Source organism: Thalassophryne amazonica, chromosome 21 (genome assembly GCF_902500255.1).
Source record: "Thalassophryne amazonica chromosome 21, fThaAma1.1, whole genome shotgun sequence".
Classification (NCBI taxonomy): Eukaryota; Metazoa; Chordata; class Actinopteri; order Batrachoidiformes; family Batrachoididae; genus Thalassophryne; species Thalassophryne amazonica.
Genome location: NC_047123.1, coordinates 13102407 through 13129984, shown reverse-complemented (window position 1 = coordinate 13129984; position 27578 = coordinate 13102407). Strand labels below are relative to the sequence as shown.

At 44.7% G+C, this 27578-nt stretch overlaps 1 protein-coding gene and 1 pseudogene across 3 annotated transcripts in view; both read left to right on the top strand.

The window, feature by feature from the left end:
• sipa1l1 (signal-induced proliferation-associated 1 like 1) overlaps nt 1–27578 on the top strand; it is a 199180-nt gene that overhangs the window by 123898 nt on the left and 47704 nt on the right. For all 3 annotated transcript variants that reach the window (XM_034162799.1, XM_034162800.1, XM_034162798.1), the window contains exons 12-16: nt 1063–1642; nt 1917–2015; nt 14554–14729; nt 25847–26134; nt 26554–26691. In XM_034162799.1, the coding sequence (XP_034018690.1) occupies nt 1063–1642; nt 1917–2015; nt 14554–14729; nt 25847–26134; nt 26554–26691 (1281 nt within the window). The remainder of the gene's footprint in view (nt 1–1062; nt 1643–1916; nt 2016–14553; nt 14730–25846; nt 26135–26553; nt 26692–27578) is intronic.
• LOC117503540 lies at nt 23888–24495 on the top strand (annotated as a pseudogene).

Below are 27578 nucleotides of genomic sequence, written 5' to 3'. Positions count from 1 at the left end.
CAGTGTGCTGGTAGTGGCCAAGCGATTAGGTGTGCTTGTTTTCAGTGTAGAACTTTCCCCATTCAGAACTCACCCCTGCCCAGTCTCCATCTAATATGGATTGCGTCCCCCCCCACGACAGACCTTCATCTCCTTAAATGTTGGTGTCACAGTGTTTATACACTTATCTCACTGAGCTACCTGCTCTGCATTCAAAGGGTTTCACAAAAATGTTGTATTATCAAGGGATGGTATCTGAACACTTGTAAGTTACTGAGAGAGAGTAAATGGGCTGCATTTATGAAGCGCTTTTCCATCTGCATCAGATGCTCAAAGTGCTTTACAAATAATGCCTTACATTCACCCCGATGTGAAGGTGCTGCCATACAAGATACTCACCCAGAGTCCAGCCCCTCTCCAGGAGTTTGGTTCCAGAGCCCATGCTGTGCTTTGAGGTGAGCCCAACCATTTCTAGTTGGTGTCACTCAACCTCTTGCACAAGTTCAGGCTCCTTCCTCACCAGAGGGGTAACATTCCATGTTCCAAGAGTTAAGTACTGTAACCGAGTGTCATTTCGTGTGGACATTTGCTCCTGTCCACTGCCTGTAACTTTTTCTGGCTCCTCACCTGGGACCAATTTCCCAAAGGGTGGTCTTCCAGGAGCTAATCCCACAGACAACACCACTCACACAATCACTGGAACACACAAACCCCTCCACCATGATAAGCTGGTGATCCAGGGAGGAGTAGTTCCTTTTTTGATGATGATTATTTTGTGACATCCTCGTTTGTTTCTACAAATAAAATTATAATTTATTGTATTAGTGTTTCCTCAGGTCTGTATATTGTTTATTTTATGTTCATTTCAAGATGATTTTGGATGTGAAGAAAACGAAAGGAAACAAAACATTTTCATGGCAGTTTGTTTTACTTTTGAGTTGATCTTGTAGAAAACAGGAGGATCATCAGCAGGTGGAAGTAATGAATTGTTTTGTAAAGCAGAACAGCTGATTTGTTGATCATTTTATCTTTTGTCACCTTCACACACATACATGGTTATCTGTTCCTGCTCTTCTCCTGTAGTGTGGCTGTCACTCGCTCCAAAGATGTGCCATCATTTGGACCCCCAATCCCAGAGGACGTAACCTTCCCTAAGTCTTCTGTGTTCAGAGATTTTTTGTTGGCTAAAGTCATTAATGCAGAGAATGCTGCACACAAGTCACAAAAATTTCGTGCCATGGCCACCCGAACACGACAGGAGTACCTCCGTGACCTCGCTGAGCGCCACACCACAAGCACACCAATTGACCCCTCTGGAAAGTTTCCTTTCATCTCACTTGCCCACAAGAAAAAAGAAAAAATCCGAGCGCACGCAGGAACAGAGCTACGCAGCCTCGGGGCAGTGACGTGGGCAGTTCACACCAAGGATCACGGAACTGGAGGCGAACTTGAGGCACTTCTAGCCATCTCCAATGACTTTCTCATCCTTTTGGACCGGGAGGCCAAGGCTGTGATATTTAACTGTGCCACTAAGGATGTGATTGGCTGGAACCTGAGCAGTCCTGCTTCTTTGCGGGTTTTTTATGAAAGCGGAGAAAGTGTGTCTCTGAGGAGTATCAGTAACAACACAGAGGATTTCAAAGAGGTTGTGAAACGTCTCGAGGTTAGTAGAAGATGTGCGGGTGTTTTGGCCAACACCCACGGGCGCACACACACACACACACACTCCAGTCAAAGTCACGGGGATGATTGACTGCTCCAGTCAATCATCACGGGGGAGCCAGAAAGTATCCCAGCAGTCAGAGGGTGAGAGACGGGATACACTCTGGACAGACCGACAGTCTGTCGCAGGACCACATATAGACAGGCAAACACATTCACACTCGCACTAGTGTTAATTTTTTCAAATCTGGATTTTCTGCCCTCTTTATGTTCAGTTCCTGACTAAAGGCTGTGAGACATCGGAGATGACACTTCGTCGAAATGGCCTCGGCCAGCTTGGATTCCATGTGAACTATGAGGGTATAGTGGCTGAGGTAAGTGTGTGCACACAATCCACAAACGTAAATTTGAAGTCATATTATGACATGCTTGTATACCTTATAAAGGAATTTAAGCAGTTAAAGGGGGGCACATTAGTGCACCTTCATCATCTCTCGCTGATAACAAAATACATTCTTGTTTTATGTTATTTCGATCATACAAGGAGGTAAATTTTATTCATTTATTTTTTGTTGCTGTTCCAACCAAATATTGCATTCTGCATCCATTGATAAAGTGCTACTGCAGTTCTGCTCCCTAAATGTTTGTACGTTTGTGCATGTTGTTAATTTTGGAGAATGCAAACACATTTAATTTGCTGTGATGTCACACATACAGTTATTCAATTAACAACAAATACATTGCAGTTTGTCATCTTTTTTTGTCATTTTGACATATGGAATGCTTACAAGTACAAAGTTATTCAGGGAGACAGTGTGAGTCTACTGTTGTTTCACATCAGAGTATGTGCTCAGAATAACCATGTACTCTGTCATGTAATTTTACTCAGCTAATAACTGCATTTCATGTTTCACGCTCTGTCATGCCTGATATGTTTCTCCTCTCGTACACTGACGATCTGCATTTTAAACTCTCTCACCTCCACCTCAGCATTTATTCTGATGGATCTGTACTTTAGGAGGAAGAATTGTATCAGTGCTCCTTCTGTCCCAAATTAAAAGTATGTTTAGAACTGAGTAGAACAGTGTTGATGTGAAATATTATTGTCCTCAGCTTAAGGCTTCCATACATATTAAAATACTACAACTGACTAAGTTGTTTTAGTGAAATGCTCTTAAGATTCATTCATTCATTTTATCACCTCAGTTAATCCTATTAAGGGTCACAGGGTCCTGGAGCCTGTCCTAGGGGTCATTGGGTCAAAGGCGAGGTGCACCCTGGAGAGGCCACCAGTGTGTGGCAGAACTGATATATATACACACACACACACACACACTCACTCACATCTCTGGGCATGTTCAAAGTTTGCAGTTCATATAACCCGCATGTTTTTGGAAGTGGGGAGGAAGCTAGAGCACCTTGAGGGAACCCCCACAGACACAGGGAGAACATGCAGATTCCACACTCAGTGGACCAGGTCACATTTGAACCCAGGACCTTCTTGATGTGAGGCATACTGTAAGACAAGCAAATTTATTCATTCATGGAACAAGTGTGAATTTAACATGTTAATGTAGCATGTCTAAATAAAAGAGAATCAACATGTGCATGTGTATGTCAAAATATTGATCATAATGCATTAATCAGAATGTTAGTCCACATATCAATATAACTCTGGTTAATTAAAACCATTCTCTTCCTGGCCTTCTTAATTATAAGGTTTTGAATAATCAGGTCCCATCTTATCTTAGGGACCTCATAGTACCATATCACCCCAATAGAGCGCTTCGCTCTCAGACTGCAGGCTTACTTGTAGTTCCTAGGGTTTGTAAGAGTAGAATGGGAGGCAGAGCCTTCAGCTTTCAGGCTCCTCTCCTGTGGAACCAGCTCCCAATTCAGATCAGGGAGACAGACACCCTCTCTACTTTTAAGATTAGGCTTAAAACTTTCCTTTTTGCTAAAGCTTATAGTTAGGGCTGGATCAGGTGACCCTGAACCATCCCTTAGTTATGTTGCTATAGACTTAGACTGCTGGGGGTGTTTCTTTCTCTTTTTGCTCTGTATGCACCACTCTGCATTTAATCATTAGTGATTGATCTCTGCTGCCCTCCACAGCATGTCTTTTTCCTGGTTCTCTCCCTCAGCCCCAACCAGTCCCAGCAGAAGACTGCCCCTCCCTGAACCTGGTTCTGCTGGAGGTTTCTTCCTGTTAAAAGGGAGTTTTTCCTTCCCACTGTCGCCAAGTGCTTGCTCACAGGGGGTCGTTTTGACCGTTGGGGTTTTTACGTAATTATTGTATGGCCTTGCCTTACAGTATAAAGCGCCTTGGGGCAACTGTTTGTTGTGATTTGGCGCTATATAAATAAAATTGATTGATTGATTGATCCTGACGTTGTCTAAACCTTTGTCCTTTTTGTTCCTGTGTCTCTATTTATTAAAAAAAAGGAAAAATAAGATGTAAGTATTTCTACCTCTAACTACCGCAGCCGCTATTTTGATGGCCAGTTATTTGCATTGTATTTTTTCCCACGGCTGAGTGTGGGCAGGAGCGTCGCCTAGCAACCACCACTCTGGCGCACTGTTTCAGAAGGAGACAGCTAGCAATTCATTCTAAATGGCTTCTAGATGCAAATTTTCTGTAAAAGAAGCATTGGAAATTCTACAAAATTTAGATGAGGGGGATTCTGGGGGTGAGGGGGATTCAGACAACTCTTGGTCCGTCATCAGCTCCAATGAGAGCGAGTTGGAGAGTGAGCCTCCCCCGGCTAAAAAGAGACGAGTTGTCCTGTCAGCAGGAGGTGGTGATGACACATTTTTTTCAAGGTAGTAAAAGAGTATCCGATATTAGGATATTATTATTTTAGGCTACAGTCAACAGATTAGTAAAATAACTATTTATGTGCTATACATAGCAATGCCACAATCAGCGCAGGTTCAGGAGCAGAGAGATGAGGCAGGCACCCAGTCCCCCGCAATAAACCCTGCTTTCCAGCTCACTGGCCCTGGAGTAACGTCAAATCAAGGTACTGATAATATACAATGAAAAAATATACAATAAATAAACTAGATCATACATAAAAAGTATAGAAGTAACAACGATCTATTCTGTGCTTCATAGTGTCTCCATCAGTGGCACAGGATGAGGGCACACATGAGAGGGAGCAGGAGATAGGGAAGGATGGCACTGTGTGGACAGTGACAGACAGAAGCGGGAGGCGACAATGTGCTGCCCAAACTGCCTTCCTCTGCCTGGTGGACATTGAAATGCTGACCCGCATAAGAGACCGTACTGTGGCTGAGGTGCGCAGAGTTTTTGGCAGTGACTCCTCCTGGAACATGAGTGTGGATGAGCTGAAGGCATTTTTAACTCTGATTTATGTCCACATTGGCTATAAAAGGAGCATCCCCAAAAGGCTCAGCCATTTACAAGTAAAGATGGTGCGAGGATCACCACTTTGTGAACGTCTGCGTGAAAAAATAGTCCAACAGCATAAGAACAATGTTTCTCAGCGTTCAATTGCAAGGAATTTAGGGATTCCATCATCTACAGTCCATAATATAATCACAAAAATCAGAGAATCTGGAGAACTTTCTACACGTAAGTGGCAAGGCCGAAAACTGACATTGAATGCCCGTGACCTTCGATCCCTCAGGCGGCACTGCATTAAAAACTGACATCATTGTGTAAAGGATCTTGCCGTGTGAGCTCAGGAACACTTCAGAAAACCATTGTCAGTTAACAGTTCATCGCTACATCTACAAGTTAAAACTCCATGCAAAGTCATACATCATCAACATCCAGAAATGCCGCTGCCTTCTCTGGGCCCGAGCTCATTTGAAATGAACAGACGCAAAGTGGAAAAGTGTGCTGTGGTCTGAGTCCACATTTCAGGTTGTTTTTGGAAATCATGGACAGAGGAAAAAGACCATCCAAGCTTGTTACCTGCGCTTGTTACCTGCACTTCAAGTTCAAAAACCAGCATCTGTGATGGTATGGGGGTGTGTTAGTGCCTATGACATGGGCAACTTACACATCTGTGATGGCACCATCAATGCTGAAAGGTACATCCAGGTTTTGGAGCAACACATGCTGCCATACAAGCAACGTCTTTTTCAGGGACGTCCCTGCTTATTTCAGCAAGACAGTGCCAAGCCACATTCTACACGTGTTACAACAGCGTGGCTTCGTAATAAAACAGTGCGGGTACTAGACTGGCCTGCTTGCAGTCCAGATCTGTCGCCCATTGAAAATGTGTGGCACATTATGAAGCACAAAGTACAACAACGGAGACCCCGGACTGTTGAACAACTGAAGTTGTGCATCAAGCAAGAATGGGAAAGAATTCCACCTACAAAGCTTCAACAATTAGTGTCCTCAGTTCCTAAACGCTTATTGAGTGTTGTTAGAAGGAAAGGTGATGTAACATAGTGGTAAACATACCACTGTACCAGCTTTTTTGAAACATGTTGCAGGCATCCATTTCAAAATGAGGAAATATTTGCACAAAAAATAAAGTTTCTGTTTGAACATTAAATATCTTGTCTTTGTGGTGTATTCAATAGGTTGACGAGGATTTGCAGATCATTTTCTGTTTTTATTTACATTTTACACAACGTCCCAACTTCATTGGAATTGGGGTTGTAATTGTAAAATAATTAATTTAATCAATAGAATATATTGCTTAAATATTTGCAAACATTAATAATTATTGTATTTATTTTTTGTTTTGTTATAAAAAAAAACGCTTACAAATGAATGATCCTTCAAGTAAACCTTTTGCAAATTTATCTCCAACTCTGTCTTTTTTAAATACTATTTATAAATACTCATAAAACATAGTCAGTTTTTGACCAAATTCTTCTTTGTCTTTCGGCTGTTCCCGTTAGGGGTCGCCACAGCAGATCAATCGTTTCCATCTCACCCTGTCCTCTATATCTTCCTCTGTCACACCAACCACCTGCATGTCCTCTCTCAGCACATCCATGAACCTCCTCTTTGGTCTCCCTCTTCTCCTCCTGCCTGGTGGCTCCATCCTCAGCATCCTTCTCCCTATATACCCTGGGTCCCTCCTCTGCACATGTCCAAACCATCTCACTCTCGCCTCTCTGACTTTGTCTCCAAACCGTCCCACCTGAGCTGTCCCTCTGATATGTTCATTCCTAATCTTGTCCATTCTTGTCACTCTCAAAGAGAATCTCAACATCTTCAGCTCTGCCACCTCCAGCTCTGCCTCCTGTCTTTTTGTTAGTGCCACTGTCTCTAAACCATACAACGTAGCTGGTCTCACTACTGTTTTGTAAACTTTCCCCTTCACCCTTGCTGATATTCTTTGGTCACAAATCACTCCTGCCACCTTTCTCCACCCAATCCACCCTGCTTGCACTCTCTTCTTCACCTCTCTACCACACTCTCCAATACTTTGAACAGTTGACCCCAAATATTTAAACTAATCTACTTTCACCACTTCTACTCCTTGTAACTGCACTATTCCACTGGGCTCCCTCTCATTCACACACATGTACTCAGTCTTGCTTCTACTGACTTTCATTCCCCTTCTCTCCAAAGCTTATCTCCACTTCTCCAGACTAGACTCAACTTGCTCTCTACTCTCACTACAGATCACAATGTCATCTGCAAACATCATAGTCCATGGGGACTCCTGTCTGATCTCATCCGTCAACCTGTCCATCACCACTGCAAACAAGATAGGACTCAGAGCTGATCCTTGGTGTAATCCCACCTCCACCTTGAATGAGTCTGTCATTCCGACTGCATCTCACCACTGTCACACTATTCTTGTACACGTCCTGCACTACCCTAACATACTTCTCTGCCACTCCAGAATTCCTCATACAATACCACAACTCTTCTCTTGGCACCCTATCATAAGCTTTTTCTAAGTCCACAAACACACAATGTAACTGTTTCTGTCCTTCTCTGTACTTTTCCAACAGTATTCTCAGAGCAAACATTGCATCTGTAGTGCTCTTTCTCGGCATGAAACCATATTGCTGCTCACAGATCTTCACCTGTTTTCTAAGCCTAGCTTCTACTACTCTTTCCCATAACTTCATGCTGTGGCTGATCAGCTTTATGCCTCTGTAGTTACTACAGCTCTGCACATCACCCTTGTTCTTGAAAATAGGAACCAGCACACTTCATCTCCACTCCTCAGGCATGCTCTCACTTTCCAAGATTTTATTAAACAATCTGGTTAGAAACTCTACTGCCATCTCTCCTAGACATTTCCATGCCTCCACTGGAATGTCATCTGGACCGACTGCCTTTCCACTCTTCATCCTCTTCATAGCAGCCCTCACTTCTTCCTTGCTAATCTCTTGTACTTCCTGATTTACTCTCCTATTATCCAGCCTTTTCTCTCGCTCATTTTCTTTATTCATCAACTCTTCAAAATATTCCCTCCACCTTCTCAGCACACACTCCTCACTTGTCAGCACATTACTATGTGCATCTTTTACCACCCTAACCTGCTGCACATCCTTTCCAGCTCTGTCCCTTTGTCTGTCCATTCGGTACAAGTCCTTTTCTCCTTCCTTACTATTCAACTTCTTGTACAGCTCGCAATATGCCTTTTCCTTTGCTTTTGCCACTTCTCTTTTCGCCTTACGCCGCATCTCCTTGTACTCCTGTCTACTTTCTTCATCTCTCCGACTATCCCAAAACCTTTTCGCCAACCTCTTTCTCCTTATGCTTTCCTGGACCTCTTCATTCCAACACCAAGTCTCCTTGTCTTCCTTCCACTGTCCAGATGTCATACCCAGTACTGTCCTAGCTGTCTCCCTCACCACATCTGCAGTACTTTTCCAGTTGTCCAAAATTGCTTCCCCTCCAACCAGTTCTTCTCTCACCTGCTCGCTAAATTTCACACAACAGTCTTCCTCCTTCAGCTTCCACCATCTGATCCTTTGTTGAGCTCTCACTCTCTTCTTCTTCTTTACCTCTAAAGTCATCCTACAAACAACCATCCTATGCTGTCTAGTGACACTCTCTCCTGCTACCACCTTACAGTCTGTGATTTATTTTAGCTTGCATCTCCTATAAAGAATGTAGTATGTATGTGCACCTTCCTCCACTCTTATATGTTACCCTGTGCTCCTCCCTTTTCTTAAAGTAGGTATTCACCACAGCCATTTCCATCCTTTTTGCAAATCAACTACCATCTGTCCTTCCCCATTCCTATCCTTGATACCATATCTACCCATTACTTCCTCATCACCTCTGTTCCCTTCACCAACATGCCCATTGAAGTCCGCTCCTATCACCACTCTTTCATGCTTGGGCACACTCTCCACCACCTCATCTAACACACTCCAGAAATCTTCTTTCTCCTTCATCTCACAACCTACCTGTGGGGCATATGCACTGATGATATTCATCATCACCCCTTCAATTTCCAACTTCACACTCATCACCCTGTCAGACACTCACTTAACCTCCAACACACTTTTAACATACTCTTCCTTTAAAAACCCCCAACACCATTTCTCTTTCTGTCCTCACCATGGTACAACAACTTGTACCCACCGCCGATGCCCCTGCTCTTACTTCCCTTCCACTTGGTCTCTTGCACACACAATATGTCTACCTTTCTCCTCTCCATCATATCAGCCAGCTCTCTCCCTTTACCAGTCATACTACCAACATTCAAAGTCCACACTCTCATTTACACCCTTCTAGTTTTCTTCTTCCCCCGCTGTTCGTGGCAACGTTTTCCTCCTCTTCTTCGTCGTCTTCACCCAGCAGTAGCCCAATTTCCACCGGCACCCTGTTGGGCAATAGCACCGGTGGCGGACGTTGTTAACCCGGGCTGTGACCGATCCGGTATGGGAATTCGGTTCTGAGTCTGCATAGTTCGGTTGGCTTGTTTTACGCCGGATGCCCTTCCTGATGCAACCCTCCTCATTTATCCGGGCTTGGGACCGGCACTCAGAATGTACTGGCTGCACACCCCATGTGGCTGAGTTCAGTTTTTGACCAAATAATATTATTATATCCTTTTCCAAACCATCATTTTATAGTGTGTATGAATACCTTTTAACATTCTGGCCAATGGAATGTGATGGTGTCATCGCATTAGCCAGGGCTAAATGGAGAGTTACACAGAGGTCATTTTTTAAAATGCTCCAATTATATTGAAAAGTATGCTACATTTTTTGTGTGATCATATCTATGACTGAATGATATGGAGGTATGGGGTAAAAATGGCAAGAATGGTGAAATGGGTCAATTTCAGTTTGTACAGGGGTCAAAAGTCAGAGTTGCTCCAGTTTGGGCACAAAATGGTTCATATTATTGGTTGAGTTAATAGGGCTTTACAAAGGAATAGCTTGCACCCTGTGTTGGTTATCATATCGTTATGTTCCCACAGTGATGTCCAAAGACATTCCAGAAAGGGCCAAGAGGGTGCAGGTTTTCTTTGCAGCCACTAACACCAGTAGGTGATGTCACTGATTAACATCACTTGAGCAGATGAGATGAGTTCATTGGTGAATCACCTGCTAGTGTCAGTGGTACAAAGAAAACCTGCACCCTCTTGGCCCTTTCTGGAATGTCTTTGGACACCACTGTGTTACAGGGTAACATATGTCATGTGTCATAGAATCCATTATAAAACACCTGTATAGATCCTTGTCATTTGATTGGTGGTTTGTATATCATGTGATATGGATTATTCAGACCATTTGCCGTTGTGTCCCATTTACTGTGCAATTTTGGTTCTATTTAGCGGCCATTGCAAGCTGCCGCACACTCACATTAGCGGCGACAGCACTTAGCTTAAAAACAAACACCGGCCAGACACAGTGTCCAGACTCACTGGGAATGGAGAGGAAGGCTGGATGCACTGAGGGGGCTTGAGGGCGAGTCTGGGAGGTCCTGAGAAAGCAATGTTTGCAGGAGGCAGAGCTGTGCAGGCTGTGTTGGCCCCCCACAAGCCCCACTGCAGGCCGGGTTGGCCCCTCCGCAGCTTGGAGCTTGTGGGGGCTACTGGGACACAGCAGGCTCTGGGTGAGACGGTGCATCTTGATCTTGCTACCGAGCTTTGGCAGACACTGTAGGACCAGGAAGGGCATAAGTCCCTTTCTCTTGTTTATAAATTAATAAAATGTCAACGTGAAGATGAAAGGTTCCATTCAAAGAGGCACAACTGAGTTAAGGAGACCTGCATTGAAAAAAATGCAGTCAGATTTTTTGAACAAAAAATGACTTACATTTACACATGAGTTCCTTCTGAATGTAGTAAAGTAAATCTGCAATCCCAGATCTGTCATTCAACGGAGAAATCTTCATTTGAAAATGACAAATTTACAGCTAACATTTAGCCCTCCTCAAATTGTCCCTCTCATCATGGACGCTGCCGAGACATCACGGATAAGACCCTCTCCCAGCATGCATTGCGCCAATTGTAATTTGTGGATTTACGTCAGTTTGCATCTGCACCTTTTTCTTGTCTTATGCGGAAGGATCTACTTTTTTTAAAACTTCATATTGTCTTGCGACACGTTTGGTGAGTACACATTTCTTTTATTTGTGCTTGAAAATTATTTTGGGGGACTTTTTCATACGCTCGATTGACTGAGTGGTGTTGCAATGAAAATCTACTGTCTTTCGCCTCCGGTACCGTCACGGGGTACAGAGGCAGGACCCGCAAAGAATCCAAGTCATTAAAAAGTTATAAACCTCTCTCAGCGGCCACGGAGCTCTGCAGTTCCGATTACCGAGACGTGCGGCGCTGCGGAAAGTCTGTCCTTGCAGCAACAGGTGTACCGGCTGCTCGCATCAAAACAGCGAGCGTATTCTCTGGACTTGTGCCAAGTTGGCTGCACCTCCATTCAGTAGAGAGGGACGTGGTGCCGGCTGCACAACAGACACGGGCGATGTGAGTGGCCCGCTTCTGCCTTTACCGAGCACGACTCGGTAAGTGCAGCAGAGGCAGAGAGCGAGGCGTCGGTGAAGAATGGCGCCCGCTGTCGATGTCGTTGCTGATCTGAGCACACAGAGCTGTATCACACATTCATTGCAGCTTACTTTTGGATGTTGAAACCAGGACGTGTATAAGTAACATTACTAACAGATAAAATCAGTTTCAATGCGGGATCGGACTGAAGGCGGGAGCGCGTCGTCTTGTCCCTGACGTCATGGAAATGATACGGCTGTACAAACTGGTTTCACAGAGGGCTAAATTTTAGCTGCAAATTTGTCATTTTTAAACGAAGATTTCTCCACTGAATTACAAATTTGGGCTTACAGATTTACTTTACTGCATTCACAAGGGTCTTATAAATACATCAGCTATTTCTTTCTGAAATCTGACCACATTTATTTCAATGCAGGTCTACTTTAACATTGTTTGACCTTTACTTTGAAGACCAAACATTCAACACAATCAAAACGGTTCCATTTGCTAATCCTATTAGTGTCCAAACGTTTCCTCCCACAATCAAAAACATGTTAATTTAGGGTCTGCTCCTTTATCTGCCCCTGACCAAGGCAGAGTCTATACATGTGGAGGCACCAGACTATGGCTGCCCACCACTCCTAGTGGTTGGATTGTGTCTAACTAGAATTATGATGGGTTAATGTTGATGTATGTATGTACAATGACCAATAAAGGAATTATTATAATTACTAGCATGTTGCCAGTGGGGATCTATGGGCTCTAGATTGGGTAGTGTTTATAAATAGGTAGCTGACATTTTTAAAGGACAGTAATAAATTAAGCAAAGCTTCTATAATGAGTTGGAATGGCGTGTGAGTCCAGAATGTTTTTAGAACCTTAGACCTCAACAATTTTCAGAAGAGTAGAGAAGCTTGAATCTTCGACGGGACTAGGTTGATTGACGTGAGGACGTTTCGCTTCAAATCACAGAAGCTTCCTCAGCTAAAATTCTTGCTCTGGTCATTTTAGCTGGTGATTTGAAGCGAAACGTCCTCGCGTCAATCAACCCAGTCCCGTCGAAGATTCAACCTTCTCTACTATGGAAACCACCTGGACAACTGAGAGCCTTCACAGAAATTTTCAGAAGAGGAACTTAACTCTTTCATTTGCTGTTAATTACCTCCGCCAAGGAGGTAATGTTTTTGGTCGCATTTGTTTGTTTGTCTGTCAGCAGGATAACTCAAAAAGGTTTGAACGGATTTTGATGAAATTTTGTGGAGTGGTTGGAAATGACAAGAGGAACAAGTGATTAGATTTTAGTGGTGATCCGCATCACGATCTGGATCCCGATGCTAACGCGTTAGCATGTCTATGGCATTTTCAGTGTTAAAAGTTAGCATTAAGCAGTTGCAGCTGTCATCATGTTCAGGTGCATTTGTTTTCAAATTGTAATATGTCTTAAATTTATTTTTGTTTATATATTAATAATCTAATGATTATCATATACAATTTTAGAGGAAGAGACAAAAAGAAATAGATCACTGTGCCAAGGAGGAAATCTCTTTAGGGTCAGTGACCCTATGGCCTTGTTTAGAGAAGTGTTTCATAAATGTTAAAAAATTCATATATTTGCAGTTTAGTTGAATAATACATGAATTTGTCTCATTTGTTTTTGTCTATAAGCACATGCAATATCAGTATCAGTGCTCAGATGACAGTAGCTTCTGGGAAAGGTGCAAGTTGCAATAAACTGTGATGCCAAGCGCTAAGGATACATGCTATCCAGTCACAGCAGATGAAACTTTTTTCTACTACTGAGCAAACATCATTGTTAGACTTTTTTAGGTTCAATGCTTCCACGACGTGTAGATGTTATGGCGTCAGTGACCCCAAGGCCTTGGCGGAGGTTTGCTCTCTCTGAGTGCTTCTAGTTATGTAATTTTTTAATGTTAATTTACTGTCTTAATGTGTTGTTTAGGTTACTGTTATAATACACACACTATTATTATTACTATCCGTGCTATTATTATTGTTATTATTTATTTTAGTTCTATTTTGTCATTTGATTTTTAAATGACCACAATGGAAATAAATGTTTTCACTTTCTTGTGTCATCCATGTATTGTTAATGTATTACAATCATATTATGTTTTTACATTGACCTTACTAAATAAAACCACTCACTGTACTCATGCTTTAATGTAAAACTGATTGGCAGCCCCTGCGACAATGCATGTGAGTCCAAAATGTAGTTAACAACATCCATTGTTCAATGTTGTCATATCTGTAGTTTCCCCAAAATATTGTCCTATCAGTGTTCCATTTTGGCAGCATTCATCCTTGACTCAAAATACATAAGCATACCAAACGACAAATGTCAGCTATCCACAGTTTCTCTGTGATCAAAGTTGCATGCATGCACGCGCACACAGCGTTTTGTGTTTCCCACAGTCTGCTGCAAGCAGGTGCTTCTAATTTTACATCGTCAGAAACGGAGACAGTTGTAGAAGACATCAGACTACAGTTTTCAGTCATGGTACCGGCAACATTTAACTCCCTCATGGAAACGGCAACATGAGACTTAACTAAACTGAACTACTAAATTGAACTACAAAAACACAATAAATCAGTAACACTAACAACATTATTAAACTAACATGAACCACAATAACAGCATTTAAAACCCCAAAACCCAAACTCCCATGGTACATAGCAGCACAATGTCCATTGTTTACTGGTTAGCTGAAATTGCTAATTTCTCCATAAATATTTGTCCATTTTTGCACCGTTCATCCTTGACCTAAAATACATAAACATACCAAATGGCAAAGGTCAGCTCTCCCCAGGTTTTGCGTGATCAAAGCCATACACGCACACATGCACAGAGGCCACTTGGCTATTATTATTATTATTGTTGTTATTATTGTTATTATCATTGTTCCGCTGGTGACTTGTTGAACATGTAAAAGTCACTGTGTATGCTTAAAATATCTGTAATATGATGATTCACCAGGTGGAGCCATACGGCTACGCCTGGCAGGCTGGGCTACGACAAGGAAGTCGGCTGGTAGAAATCTGCAAAGTTGCCGTAGCAACACTGACCCATGAGCAGATGATCGACCTCCTGCGGACCTCAGTGTCGGTGCGTGTAGTTATCATCCCACCACATGATGATGCCACTCCACGCAGGTAAATGATATGTGTGATTTATTTTCTGTATGTATATTTCACACAGGTTGTACAAATGTGTCATTAAGAAAACCTCTGGTGATACAGTTTTTGTCATCAGGATACTGATGTCAGAGGACAGTGATTTATTTTATTTTTTAAATTCGGGGCCAATATTACAAACAATAACAATAATAATATTACTAATAATGATAATAGAAATCTCGGCAACTGATAATTAATGTATGTATAAAATGTACATTTGTACTTGAAATGAAAATTGTAGTTTCAGAATGTAAAAAACACAAACTCCATCACAAATCTTCCTTGGAATGTCGTGAAAAAAGTGCTGCTGAAATGCTGGAAACAGCCCATTTTAATGTGTTTAGCAGATTTTTTAAAATAAAATTTGAAGTGGATATCCTCAATGGTGTATCATACGATTTCAAATTTAAGCATAAATTAAAAGTGAAGCGGGGGGGGGGGAGTGGTTATGGTTAGGGTGGGGGGGGAGGAGTAGGATTAGGCTTGGGTTAAGGTTAGGCTTGGGGGTAGGAGTAGGGTTAGTAATAGTGAGTTAAAACAAAAAAAAAACCTTCACGAAAATTTGACTCATTCCGTGATGGGAGGGCAAAATAAAACTCTTGTACAAGAGTCAAGACAGAAGTCAGACTACCAGAGCAAGAATTTTAGCTGAGGAAGCTTCTGCGATTTGAAGCGAAACGTCCTCGCGTCAAGCAACCCAGTCCAGTCAAAGATTCAAGCTTCTCTACTATGGAAACCACCTGGACAACTGAGAGCCTACACAGAAATAATTACTTCGTAGCAGATTAATCATTTTCTCTGCAAATTGTCTGTTGAAAACGGCTCTAATCGCTTTCTGAATCACAGAGGACCACTCCATCAGTGCCGTTCGCGTGCACTGAATGAGCTAGAGAAAGCATTTGGAGCCATCTAAAAAGGTAGTTATTTGTCATGTTTACATTATCATGGTTTGGTAAAACAGTTGCTTTTCTTTCCTTCTTGCCTGCAGCTGTTAAAGTATGTTTATGATAGATTTAACATCTCATCATAATCCGTCAGACCTGATGTGAGCACAGCTTGGGCTCTGGTACCCAACTCCTGGAGAGGGCCTGGGTACTCCACTTTTCTGGCATTGCCCAAGGGGAGAGGTGGCGGGCGGGGGTAGCATTACTCATTGCTCCCCAGCTCAGTCGCCATGTGTTGGAGTTCACCCCGGTGAACGAGAGGGTCACGTCCCTACGCCTTCAGGTTGGGGACAGGTCTCTCACTGTTGTCTCAGCCTATGGGCTGAGCAGCAGTGCAGAGTACCCAACCTTCTTGGAGTCCCTGGGAGGGGTACTAGATAGTGCTCCGATGGGGACACTATTGTCCTCCTGGGGGACTTCAACGCCCACTGTCAACCGATCACCACCTGGTGGTGAGTTGGATCTGCTGGGAGGGGAGGAAGCCGGTCAGACCTGGCAGGCCTAAACGTATCGTGACGGTCTGCTGGGAACGACTGGCGGAACCCTCTGTCAGTGAGGTCTTCAACTCCCACCTCCGGGAGAGCTTCTCCAAGATCCCAGGGGAGGTTGGAGACATGGAGTCCGAGTAGACCATGTTCTCCGCCTCCGTTGTCAATGCAGCCGCTCATAGCTGTGGTCATGGGGTGCCTGTCACAGCGGCAATCACCAAACTCGGTGGTGGACGCTGGAAGTAAGGGATACCGTCAAGCTGAAGAAGGAGTCCTATTTGTCTTTGTTGGCAGGTGGGACTCTGGAAACAGCTGACAGGTACCAGCAGGCCAAGCGTGCTGCAGCCTGTGCAGAGGCAAAAACTCGGGTCTGGGAGGAGTCCGGTGAGGCCATGGAGGAGGACTATTGGTTGACCTCGAAGAAATTCTTTCAAACTGTCCGACGCCTCCGGAGGCGGTAGCGGCTCTCCACCAACACTGTCTACAGTGCGGGTGGGGAACTGTTGACCCTGACTGGGGATGTTGTTGGGCGGTTGAAGGAATACTTCGAGGATCTCCTCAATCCCATCGTCACGTCTTCTGAAGAAGAAGCAAAGACTGGGGCTCAGAAGCAGGCTCATCCATCACCCAGGCCGGAGTCACTGAGGTGGTCAGAAAGCTCCTCTGTGGCAAGGCTCCTGGGGTGGATGAAATCCGTCCGGAGTACCTTAAGTCTCTGGATGTTGTGGGACTGTCTTGGTTGACACGTCTCTGCAACATCGCGTGGCAGTTGGGGACAGTGCCTCTGGGTTGGCAGACCGGGGTGGTGGTCCCTCTGTTTAAGAAGGGGGACCGGAGGGTGTGTTCCAACTACAGGGGGATCACACTCCTCAGCCTTCCGCAGCAAGGTCTATTCTAGAGTACTGGAGAGGAGAATTCGACTGATAGTTGAACCTCTGATTCAGGAGAGCAGTGTGGTTTTTTGTCCGGTCACGGCACACTGGACCAGCTCTACTCCCTCCATCGGGTACTCGAGGGTTCATGGGAGTTTGCCCAACCAGTCCACATATGTTTTGTGGATTTGGAGAAGGCGTTCGACCGTGTCCCTCGAGACGCCCTGTGGGGGGTTCTCCGGGAGTACGGGGTCCGGGGTCCTTTGTTAAGGGCTATCTGGTCCCTGTACGGCCGCAGCAGGAGCTTGGTTCGCATTGCCGGTAGTAAGTCAAGCCTGTTTCCAGTGCACGTTGGCCTCCGCCAGGGCTACCTTTGTCACCGGTTCTGTTCGTTACCTTTATGGACAGAATTTCCAGGCGCAGTCAGGGTGTAGAGGGGGTCCGGTTTGCGAACCACAGAATCTCGTCTCTGCTGTTTGCAGACGATGTGGTTCCTTTGGCTTCATCAGATCAGGACCTTCAGCATGCACTGTAGCAGCTTGCAGCCGAGTGTGAAGTGTCCGGGATGAAAATCAGCACCTCCAAGTCCAAGGCCATGGTTCTCGACCGGAAACAGGTGCTTTGCCCTCTTCAGGTCGGTGGAGTGTCCTTGCCTCAAGTGGAGGAGTTTAAGTATCTCAGGGTTTTGTTCACGAGAGAGGGACGGATGGAGCATGAGATCGACAGATGGATCGGTGCAGCATCTGCAGTGTATCGGACCGTCGTGGTGACGAGAGAGCTCAGCAGGGGGGCAAAGCTCTTGATTACCGATCGATCTACATTTCGACCCTCACCTATGGTCATGAGATTTGGCTCATGACTAAAAGAACAAGATCGCAAGTACAAGCGGCCGAGATGAGTTTCCTCCGCAGGGTGGCTGGGCGCTTCTTTAGAGATAGGGTGAGGTGCTCAGAGTTGAGCCACTGCTCCTCCACATCGAAAGGAGCTAGCTGAGGTGGCTCAGGCATCTTTTTTGGATGCCCCCTGGACGCCTCGCTGGAGAGGTGTTCTGGTCACGTCCCATCGGGAGGAAGCCCCGGGGAAGACCCAGGATACTCTGGAGGGACTGCGTCTCGCAGCTGGCTTGGGAACTCCTCAGGGTTCCCCCGGAGGAGCAGGGGGAGGTGTGTGTGGATCGGGAGGTCTGGGCGGCTGTGCTTGAGCTGCTGCCCCAGCAACCCGACCTCGGATGAAGCAGAAGAAAATGGATGTATGCATGGGTTTTTAGACGTTATTGCATTTGTTTTATGTAAAAATGCCAGAAGCTCAAGTCGTTTCTCCTTTACTTTCAGTGGAAGTTGCTGTGAGCTGCGATTGCTTCCTGTTCATGTCGTTCGGGGGGAAAGTGAAGTTTCCTCTTTCACGTCCTGTTTATTGTCCTTTACAACACTGTTTGTCGTCTTTGTTCCAGAGTAATATATATGTCTGAAATTCGGTTTGCGTTTATTAACCCTCTGGGGTCCGAGGGCATTTTTTGGACAGTTCACTCACCTGGCATAAATGTTTTATTATTGCTGTTAACAGCTCTCCCTGCATCCCACAATCAGGTTTGTATTATCATGTTTTATACGTGTAATAAAGGTTTACAATCAGAAATCACAAAGGACAAAGTAAAACGGAAAATAATTTCCCACACACATTTATTCAAAACACACAGCAAACTATAATATATAACAACTATAATAACAACTGTTTTGACACTTTATAAAGGTAATTTGAGGACTGTACAACAAAAAAGTTCAAACAATAAACACAAATGCACAGTTTGAACAATATATACAAAATGGTCTATGTGTTTTGTTTGTCTACATCTCAAATCAATTTCTGTCTGCTATTACACAAAGGTTACATCACAAATTTCTATTTCTCTTGTGTTGGAGTGTTCTGTCTGACTTTGCAAGCAGCGTTCATTTCACACTTTGGCTCCTACAGTCTGAGATGCGGCCCCTCTCCCTCACCCCATTGATATGGTAAACAGTGCTTTACGCCAGAGGGAGAGAGCCACAGAGTTATCCAGTAACATTCAAATGCAAACTAGTGGAGCAATCCTGATAGTTACACACTCTTTGTTTGAGCACGTGAGATTGTCATGCGAGGCTCTCCATCTGCTTTCACTTTCGCTGTGCGTAATGGCACAGGGTGCATTGGAGGAGTTAGGGGTCTATTCAAACGGGCCAACTAGTAAGTTTCCTGAAAACGTTCATCACGTGAGGTAAATCTGCCCTACAATTGATTGGATTTTGGAAAACCATGTGATGGTGAACCAATTCCAATTGGACACTCACATGCCACACGTCATCACACAGCTTCTATGAGGAGTACAAAGATGGCCGATGGCTGGCTCGAAAGTCCGGGGAGTTAACTTTTCAGCAAAAAAAGTACGTTTCTATCTCATATCATTACTTGCATAAACCACTTCCGGGGGCATGGCCTGCTGCTGACCCTGCGCTCACTGTTTGTTTCACTGTTTGTCTGTTAAGCCCCTTTCACACCGGGGGTGCTCGCGGTTGCTCCTAGTTGCACCGTGCGTCATTATGACGACGCCACATGGAAGCAACTCAGTGCCAAGACGATGCAGCTTGGCGCCACAACAGCACGAGGGCGCAAAGGAGGAAGCAAGTCAGGCGCCGAAAAATTAAACCTGTTTAATTTTTTTGGCGTCCTGTGCTCAGCGCAGACAGGAAGTGGTTCCAGCGCAAGCCGGGGCAAAGAGGCGTAATTCGGGGCAAAGAGGCGTTACCCGACGTGACTTGAAGCCAATTTATGATTCCTGCTGTGTTCCGTTGTTCCCACAGTATAAATCACACAGGATTGTTGTTATACCGTGTACTTAATGCAGTAAAAACTACATGCTGAAGAAAAAAAAAAAAAAGCAGAATGATTGCCAGAAATATCCAGTAAAAAGTCCGGACATCTCTAGTCCACTCATGGACGGTTGTTCACGCGGGCACATGTGAACAATTAAAAGAAAAAAACGTCTGGCTCCAGGCATTAGTTCCTTGTTCTCACATCACAGTTAAAAAAGGGACAAAAAAGGACATAAGTGCTGAGACAGGACATGTTAACATCAAATAGAAATCCAGACATCTCCACATTCGCTTGAAGGTTCGTTCGCGCATCTCGCGGTCAAAGGAGGAAAGAAGAAAAAAAATTGTCTGCAGGCAGTTAGTTCCTTTCTCTCCTCAAACTCTCTTATCACAGTTAAAAAAGGACATAAGTCCAGGACATGTCAACATCAAGGTGAACTCCAGACATCTCCACATTTGCTTTAAAGGACGGTTCGTGGTCAAAGAAGGAAAGAACAGACAGCAAAACAGACAGCAAAAACAGCTCACTACTTCCAAGGACCGCGACGTGTGTGTACTGTGTTCAGAAAAGAGACTGGATGACAGGCAGAAAATGAGGCTATTTAAAGTTTAGAGTGAGGGGGAGCAACTGGCAGCACCTGGCAGCCAAACTCGCAGCGCAACGAGACGTCATCAGGTGCAAGCCGACACAGTAATTAACCGGCAATTAACTCCAAACAGCGCGGTTTTTCGGCGTAGTCATGGCGCACTAGGGAGAAACTGGGAGCAGCCCCGGTGTGAAAGGGGCTTTAGCGTTATTAAATTTGTTTTAATGTATTTTTTTTAAGCAGTTCATTGGTTTAATGTGGATGTGACCTGTCAGAACTTCACTGCACTTTTCACTTTGGACCTTATCGTCGCAATGAAAATCGCACTGCTGTGGGTCATTTTCTGCCTATCAGCGTTTGCGCACGGGAGCTGCCTCACAAGCCGGCAAAGCTTCCTTACTTACATCAGAGAGCATCTTTTGTCACTTCGCTCACCTGGTGAGGTTCCTTCAGTTTGTCTACCTGCGGACTGTCAGGAAATCCGACGGCCTCTTAAATGTCTGGGGAAAAGGAAAAAGCGTGGCTCCAGGGGAGGCGTGAGGCACCGACTCTGGAGACGCCGCAGCAGATTCCCGCTGCCTGTCATCACTCTAACGTCCGCTCGGTAAGCAATAAACTCGATGAACTTGTGCTGAGAGCCGAGCATGACAGTGAATTTAGACAGAGTAATCTTGTGTGTTCGACGGAAACATGGCTTAAAGATCATCACGATACACGGAGCCTGTCAGGTTACACCGCTGTCAGAGCGGACAGGGACGCGCGCACTGCGCACAAATCCATCGGAGGGGGTTTGTGTTTGTTTGTGGGTAACAGCTGGGCCACTCAATACAGCATACGAGAGCAAGTATGCACACCTGACTATGAGATACTGTATCTTTTAGACCCTTTTATCTTCCGCGGGAGTTCAGACAGATCACTGTCATTCTCGTATACGTGCCCGGTCCAGATGATGACGCAGCAGGAGAGAGAAGAGCAGAGAGCTATAATAATGCACTCACCCGCTCTGCTGACCAGCCCGTTTTCATTCTGGGTGACTTTAACTCCTGCAGTCTGTCTGACCATCTGCCCACTCTACAGCAATATGTAGACTGTCCCACACGTCTGCATCGCACGCTTGACCGTTGCTATGGCAACATCCCAGAGGCTTATAAAGCGGTATGCAGACCGCCTCTTGGAAAATCTGACCACAATGTGATTCATCTTTTGCCTAAATACAAAGCTGTGGTCAAAAGAATTAAAACAGTTAATAAGCAGGTACAGGTGTGGTCCGATGAAAGCAAAGAGCAACTCGGAGACTGTTTTGATGAAACAAACTGGGACATTTTCTTTGAATCCTGTCTGGATGGAGATGAACTCACTGACACCATCACATCTTATATTAAGTTCTGTGAGGATAATGTGTCAGAGACTAAAACTGTGAAAATATTCCCAAATAACAAACCCTGGGTGTCCAAACAATTGAAAATTTGTCTTAATGAAAAGAAGGCAGCCTTCTGCTCTGGTAATGTGCAATTAATGCAGGAAAAAAGGAGACAGCTGAGAGGGAATATATTTAAGGCAAAAATTGAGTACAAGAATAAAGTAGAAAGTAAATTTTTCAGTGGCAATATAAAACAAGCCTGGGAAAGTCTAAATACACTGATGGGCAAATCCAGTAAGAAATGTGATGCTCTTACAACCATTAATCAGTGTTTTGTTGATGAGTTAAACCATTTCTTCTGTAGATTTGATAAAGTGGATGATGAACAGGAATGTGATGAGATCTGTAAAAATCTTCCTGCAGGAGCCACCACAGCCATCACTGAGGATGACGTGGCTAAAAGTCTTTCTAAACTGAAGCCAAACAAGGCCACTGGCCCAGATGGCCTGAAAGCCCGTCTACTCAAAGACTGTGCTCCCCAATTAAAAGGAGTCTTTTCCAGATTGTTTAATTCCGTTCTTGTCACAGGAGTGCCCTTCTTCTTTGTCTTTCGGCTGTTCCCGTTAGGGGTCGCCACAGCAGATCAATCGTTTCCATCTCACCCTGTCCTCTGTATTTTCCTCTGTCACACCAACCACCTGCATGTCCTCTCTCAGCGCATCCATGAACCTCCTCTTTGGTCTCCCTCTTCTCCTCCTGCCTGATGAACACATTTAAGCAGGGGTGTAAGCAGCTCTCAGTTGAATGGAGTCAGAGTTCCATCTACTGGACAAACGGTGCAAGGACATTTTAAATTGCCGACACAAACATTATTTCAGTAACTGTTCTGTTTATGAGAAATTATCGGCGTTCTATCAGCAAACTTTCGGCCGATAGTGAGTACTTTGAAAAGGGCTTATATCGGCCGATAATATCAGCCGGACGATATATCGGTCAGGCTCTAACATCCTCCATGGCATTTTTTTCCCAGAATAATCCAGTTTTGTCACAGTTAAACACTTGTTGCAGGACATAGCCTTCCTTCGCAACAAGTGCAGCAAAATCCGCTGCCTTAACGTCCGCACTAGCTTCTCCTGCTTCTTCTCTTCGGTGGCGTCCCAAAGTGCAACCTGTAACTCAGATTTTCGCTTGTATTCCAAACAAAAATATGGACTGAGTGACGGCTCGTATTTCAAAAAACTCGTATGTTGATTCGCTCGTATGTTGAGGCTCCATTACAATTGTCGACATTGTTTTGTTTGGACCCAGAAACAGATTTATCACGTGATGTGTTATGTCAAAACGTAACAGTCCCATACATTGATGAATAGCAGAGTTGCTGACAAGACCCAAAGATGTTTCTCTACCTACCAGCTTGCCTTCAATAAATTTGTTGCTTCTGTCATCGTCTCTTCAGATGAAGCTCTTAGGCCTGGTGCCCATTACCCACACTCACAGTGTACAATCACTGATGAGCTTACCAAGAGCAATGATGCCAGAACTCGAATGGGGTGTACTGGAAATGGATTAACCCACCTCATCTTAGCTCACAAACTCTCCAGATAGTTGAAATTGAACCTGAGTGATGGTTCACTCCAGGCATCCACTCTGGAGAGAGTGACTGAAGGCTGAAGAGCTTGGCAGACTGATGTCTACATTGACCTTGGCCTGATGCCAAGACACGTCTACAGAATGGTGCCATTGACTTTGTATAAAATTTGTTTCAATCAAGAGGGTTTTATTGAACTTATTTTCTTGTTGATGGTGGCTTTCATCACATCATGGATCTCAAGCAGTTTTCTGAACGTTCTCCATTTTCAGATGTTTTACCGAGCTGTGACAACAGAGGATTTGGTTTCAAGTATTGATTTTACAATTACTTGAGGCCTTGAGCCTGCACTATCACTTCCGAGTGCCATGGAGGAGCAGGACTTCTCCTTGCCGCAGTGTTCTCTTGGATTCACATTCCTCCCGTCAGGGGTAGTAATAACAGATCCTTTTCTGACTGAAGTAGCAGCCATGAGCATGCTCAGGCTCCAGAAGAGGCTGGCCTCCAGCATCCTACACTGCGGCAAGAAGAAGGTCTGGTTGGATCCCAACAAGACCAATGAGATCGCTAACGCCAACTCCGTGTCAGCAGATCCGTAAACTCGTGAAGGATGGTCTTATCATTTGCAAACCTGTCCACTCCCGGGTCCGCTGCCACACTGACACGCCGCAAGGGAAGACACATGGGAGTCAGTAAGAGGAAGGGTACTGCCAACGCTCATATGCCAGAGAAACTCTCCTGGATGTGTCACATGCGGATCCTGTGTTGTTTGCTGTGTCGATACAGGCAGTCTAAGAAGACTGACACGTACCACAGCCTCTACCTGAAGGCAAAGGGTAATGCGTTCAAGAATAAACGCATCTTGATGGAACACATTCACAAGCTGAAGGCAGACAAGGCTCGCAAGAAGCTCCTGGCTGATCAGGCTGACGCTCGTCGTTCCAAGACGAAGGAGGCCCGCAAGCACAGCATGCACGAAGCGTGCCTCCAGGCCAAGAAAGAGGAGATCATTAAAACCTTGTCCAAGGAGGAGCAGAGCAAGAAGTAATCTGGTTCTTTCTGTCAGGTTGGGTAGCTGTGTGGAATCACAAGGTGGTCAGGAGCACCTGGAGCCCTCATCAGAAGCTCCATAACATAAATGTATTGGAGCCATGCATAGTACACTTGGCCCTCAGGCATTTGCTTCCTTTCATTGAAGGAAAACATGACATGTTGTTCGGTCAGCTGATGCTTCAAGAGTTTATCATGTGAGCCACCAGGGGGACACAAAGTCAAGTCAAGCTTTGGAAGATGCTTTGCATGGAAGATTGGAAGATTTGCAAGACTTTTACTTGCAAATCTCAGAGCAATGCATTTCATTGGTGTGCAGAACACAGTGGCAGACATGCTTTCTCACCCAAAGCTTCCAGAGGAGTGGAGACTAAACACTATGGTGGTTCAGATGATCTGACAGCAGTACAACAGATTGGACATTCATCTGTTAGCTTCAGAAGCACAGACAGGTTGCCCGCTGGATTCTGTATTGCGTCAGATTGGTGCCAAAACCACACTCGCGTAATAAATGCATTCTGGCGTATTATATTATTTCACATGCGTGACCACCCTAGATATGCTGTGGTCAGACCACTCATGGAGCTGAATGCATTCCAGCTATTAACTCTATATGAATTAATTAATTAATATTTAATTAATTGTTATTAATTAATAAATCTGAGTGCATGCACACTCAGAGGAAATTGCTCCTTGAGGGAGAGAAAAGGTGCTGTGAGAGAGGACCAGCACACCCCCCTCCTCTCAAAGTTGATTTCTGCTGGGGCACAGTGAATTCCTGCTCTCTCGCTCGAAACGTATGGCACTTAACCCCTCACGACCACATTCCCGACCCGGAGTAGGCAATCCGTCGGTTTCCTGCTGAGAACCAGGTGCTGATTATCATACCAGCCGCTTCATACTCGGCTGTGAACCAATCCAGTCAGTGCTGGAGGTCACAGGCTGATGAAGCCAACATTGATTGGCAAAAAAACAGTGATGAGACCCTGAGCCCACCAAACAGGAAACCCTACTCCTCCTGACTACATCTCGATATCCTGTCCATGAATATCACAAACAGCATTGGTGACACGGCACAGCTCATTCCGAGTGCGCAGATGATGGCAGCATAAAGAAGGATTTTCATACAAGGAAAGAGATCAGACCTAGGCTTGAGTCTCCCATGTGCCTTCTGGCAAATTGTCAGTGAACTTTAAAACTCTGCTTTTGAAGAAACTTCTTCTCTGCTCAACTCCAATGTGATGTTGTGTAACTGGTGATGCAAAATGCAAACCTCGTCTTGCTATTGATTGATGCAACCCATGCCAAATAAAAAACGGGCCCCACCTTAATGACACTATTTCTTCTTTCTTCTGTAGGGGCTGTTCAGAGCTCTTCCGTGTGCCTGTTGCTGAATATAAAGGAAGCAGCAGTGATAGTGGCTCCTTTGAATACAAATTCCCTTTCCGCAGCAACAACAACAAGTGGCAAAGGACATCTAGCCGCCCTCAGCAATCACTGACTGCTTCACCGCAGCCTCACACCCCAAACAGAGCCACCAGCCTCGGCAGTTCAATGGGGAAGACTCTGTCAGCCGAGCGACTGGAGCGAGGTGCCGTCATCCCTCGCAGTGTCAGCAGCGATGGCCGGCCCATGGACACCAAGAGGTAAGGGCCTGGGGCTTTTTGACGACTGAAAAGTAGAATATAGCTTTGATCATGGGAGGGTGGCAGAGTACAAAACAGAGTAAAAGTGTAAAATCCGGTTTTGACTGGCAGTGTGTCAAGTAGCACTTACCATTATCACCATGAGGTAACAGAGGAAGCGCAGGTTGACTGATGATCCCTGTTTCTCGATCTGCAGACTAGTGTCAATCAGTTACACAACAGCAGGCTTTAAAATAGTTTTTAGTTTGTTTGTTTTTATTATTTATTGTTAATTTTTAAAGAGAATTTATTACGTGATCTTGTAGGGGGCACAAATGGAGCATTTTACTCCAGTGGTTTGTTTTATTTACTCTTGTAGTACCACCATTTTTGTCTCATTATAAAGTCTTACACTTCTCATTTGTGTTTATGTAAACTAGGATGTCCCCAGGAAGTGAGAACTATAGCCTGGGACTTGGCCGTTCCCCTCACAACCGCAGTTCTCCCAGCAGCTTGTCTTGCTCTAGTGACACTTCAGCAGCATCCGCTCACTGGAGGCAGAAGTCCATGCCTGAACAGTAAGGAAGATTGGAGATACAGACTGTGCTTGCTTCTTTATTTAGTTTGGAAGGTAGGAGTTTGTACTGTAATTTCCAGACTATAGACCGCACCTGAATATTAGCGGGGAGCGGGGGGTGCAGTGAAAAATGGGGGTGCTCCCAGGAGAAATGCCCAGGTACAATAACAATAAACGGCAGGTACAACAAATAAGATTTTGCAAATGAGCTTTTGCTGTCGCAACTTGACTAAGACAGAAACATGTCAGCTATGTAGGTGCAACTGCTGACTTGCTGACTCGAGAACTGTCACACGTAAGCACCAACCTTGAATCAGGCTTACCTCTAAAGCTAGCCCGGTTAGCTGTACTCCAAGAGAACCTCACTAATTGATTGAATGCAGAGTTTCACAACTGGTAGCAACCTTGCTCCAGAGACTGCAAGGCACTTGTAACTAGCCCAAGCTACTGAAGCCACGCTGGCTAATTTAAGAGTTCCAACTCTCAGTACAATACCCCGCAGTAATGCAGCATCAGAACCAATTCTGTTCAACGGGTGTCAGTCCACTGGTGAGTGACATGCACCATATTCGTTGCAACATGAAAGAATTCCATCCTCACCTCAACGCCTTCCTGAGTGACCAGGGCTCCTCAGATGACCCAAGTTGGCCCTGTGAACGAGGCATGCGTATTCTTCAGCTGGAGTCCCTGACAAAGACTAAGGACTCAAATCACATTAATGAGAAAAGTTTCACAGCAGAATTAGAAGCTAATCTCTAAACATTTACTGAAGACAATGCAGCAATTTTGATTGCCCAGCTAAAAGGAACCCAACACAAATCCCAAATCTGCATAGCGAGTCCAGGCACCTTCCCCTCCTTCTGCCAAAACATGCGTCATAGATTGCAG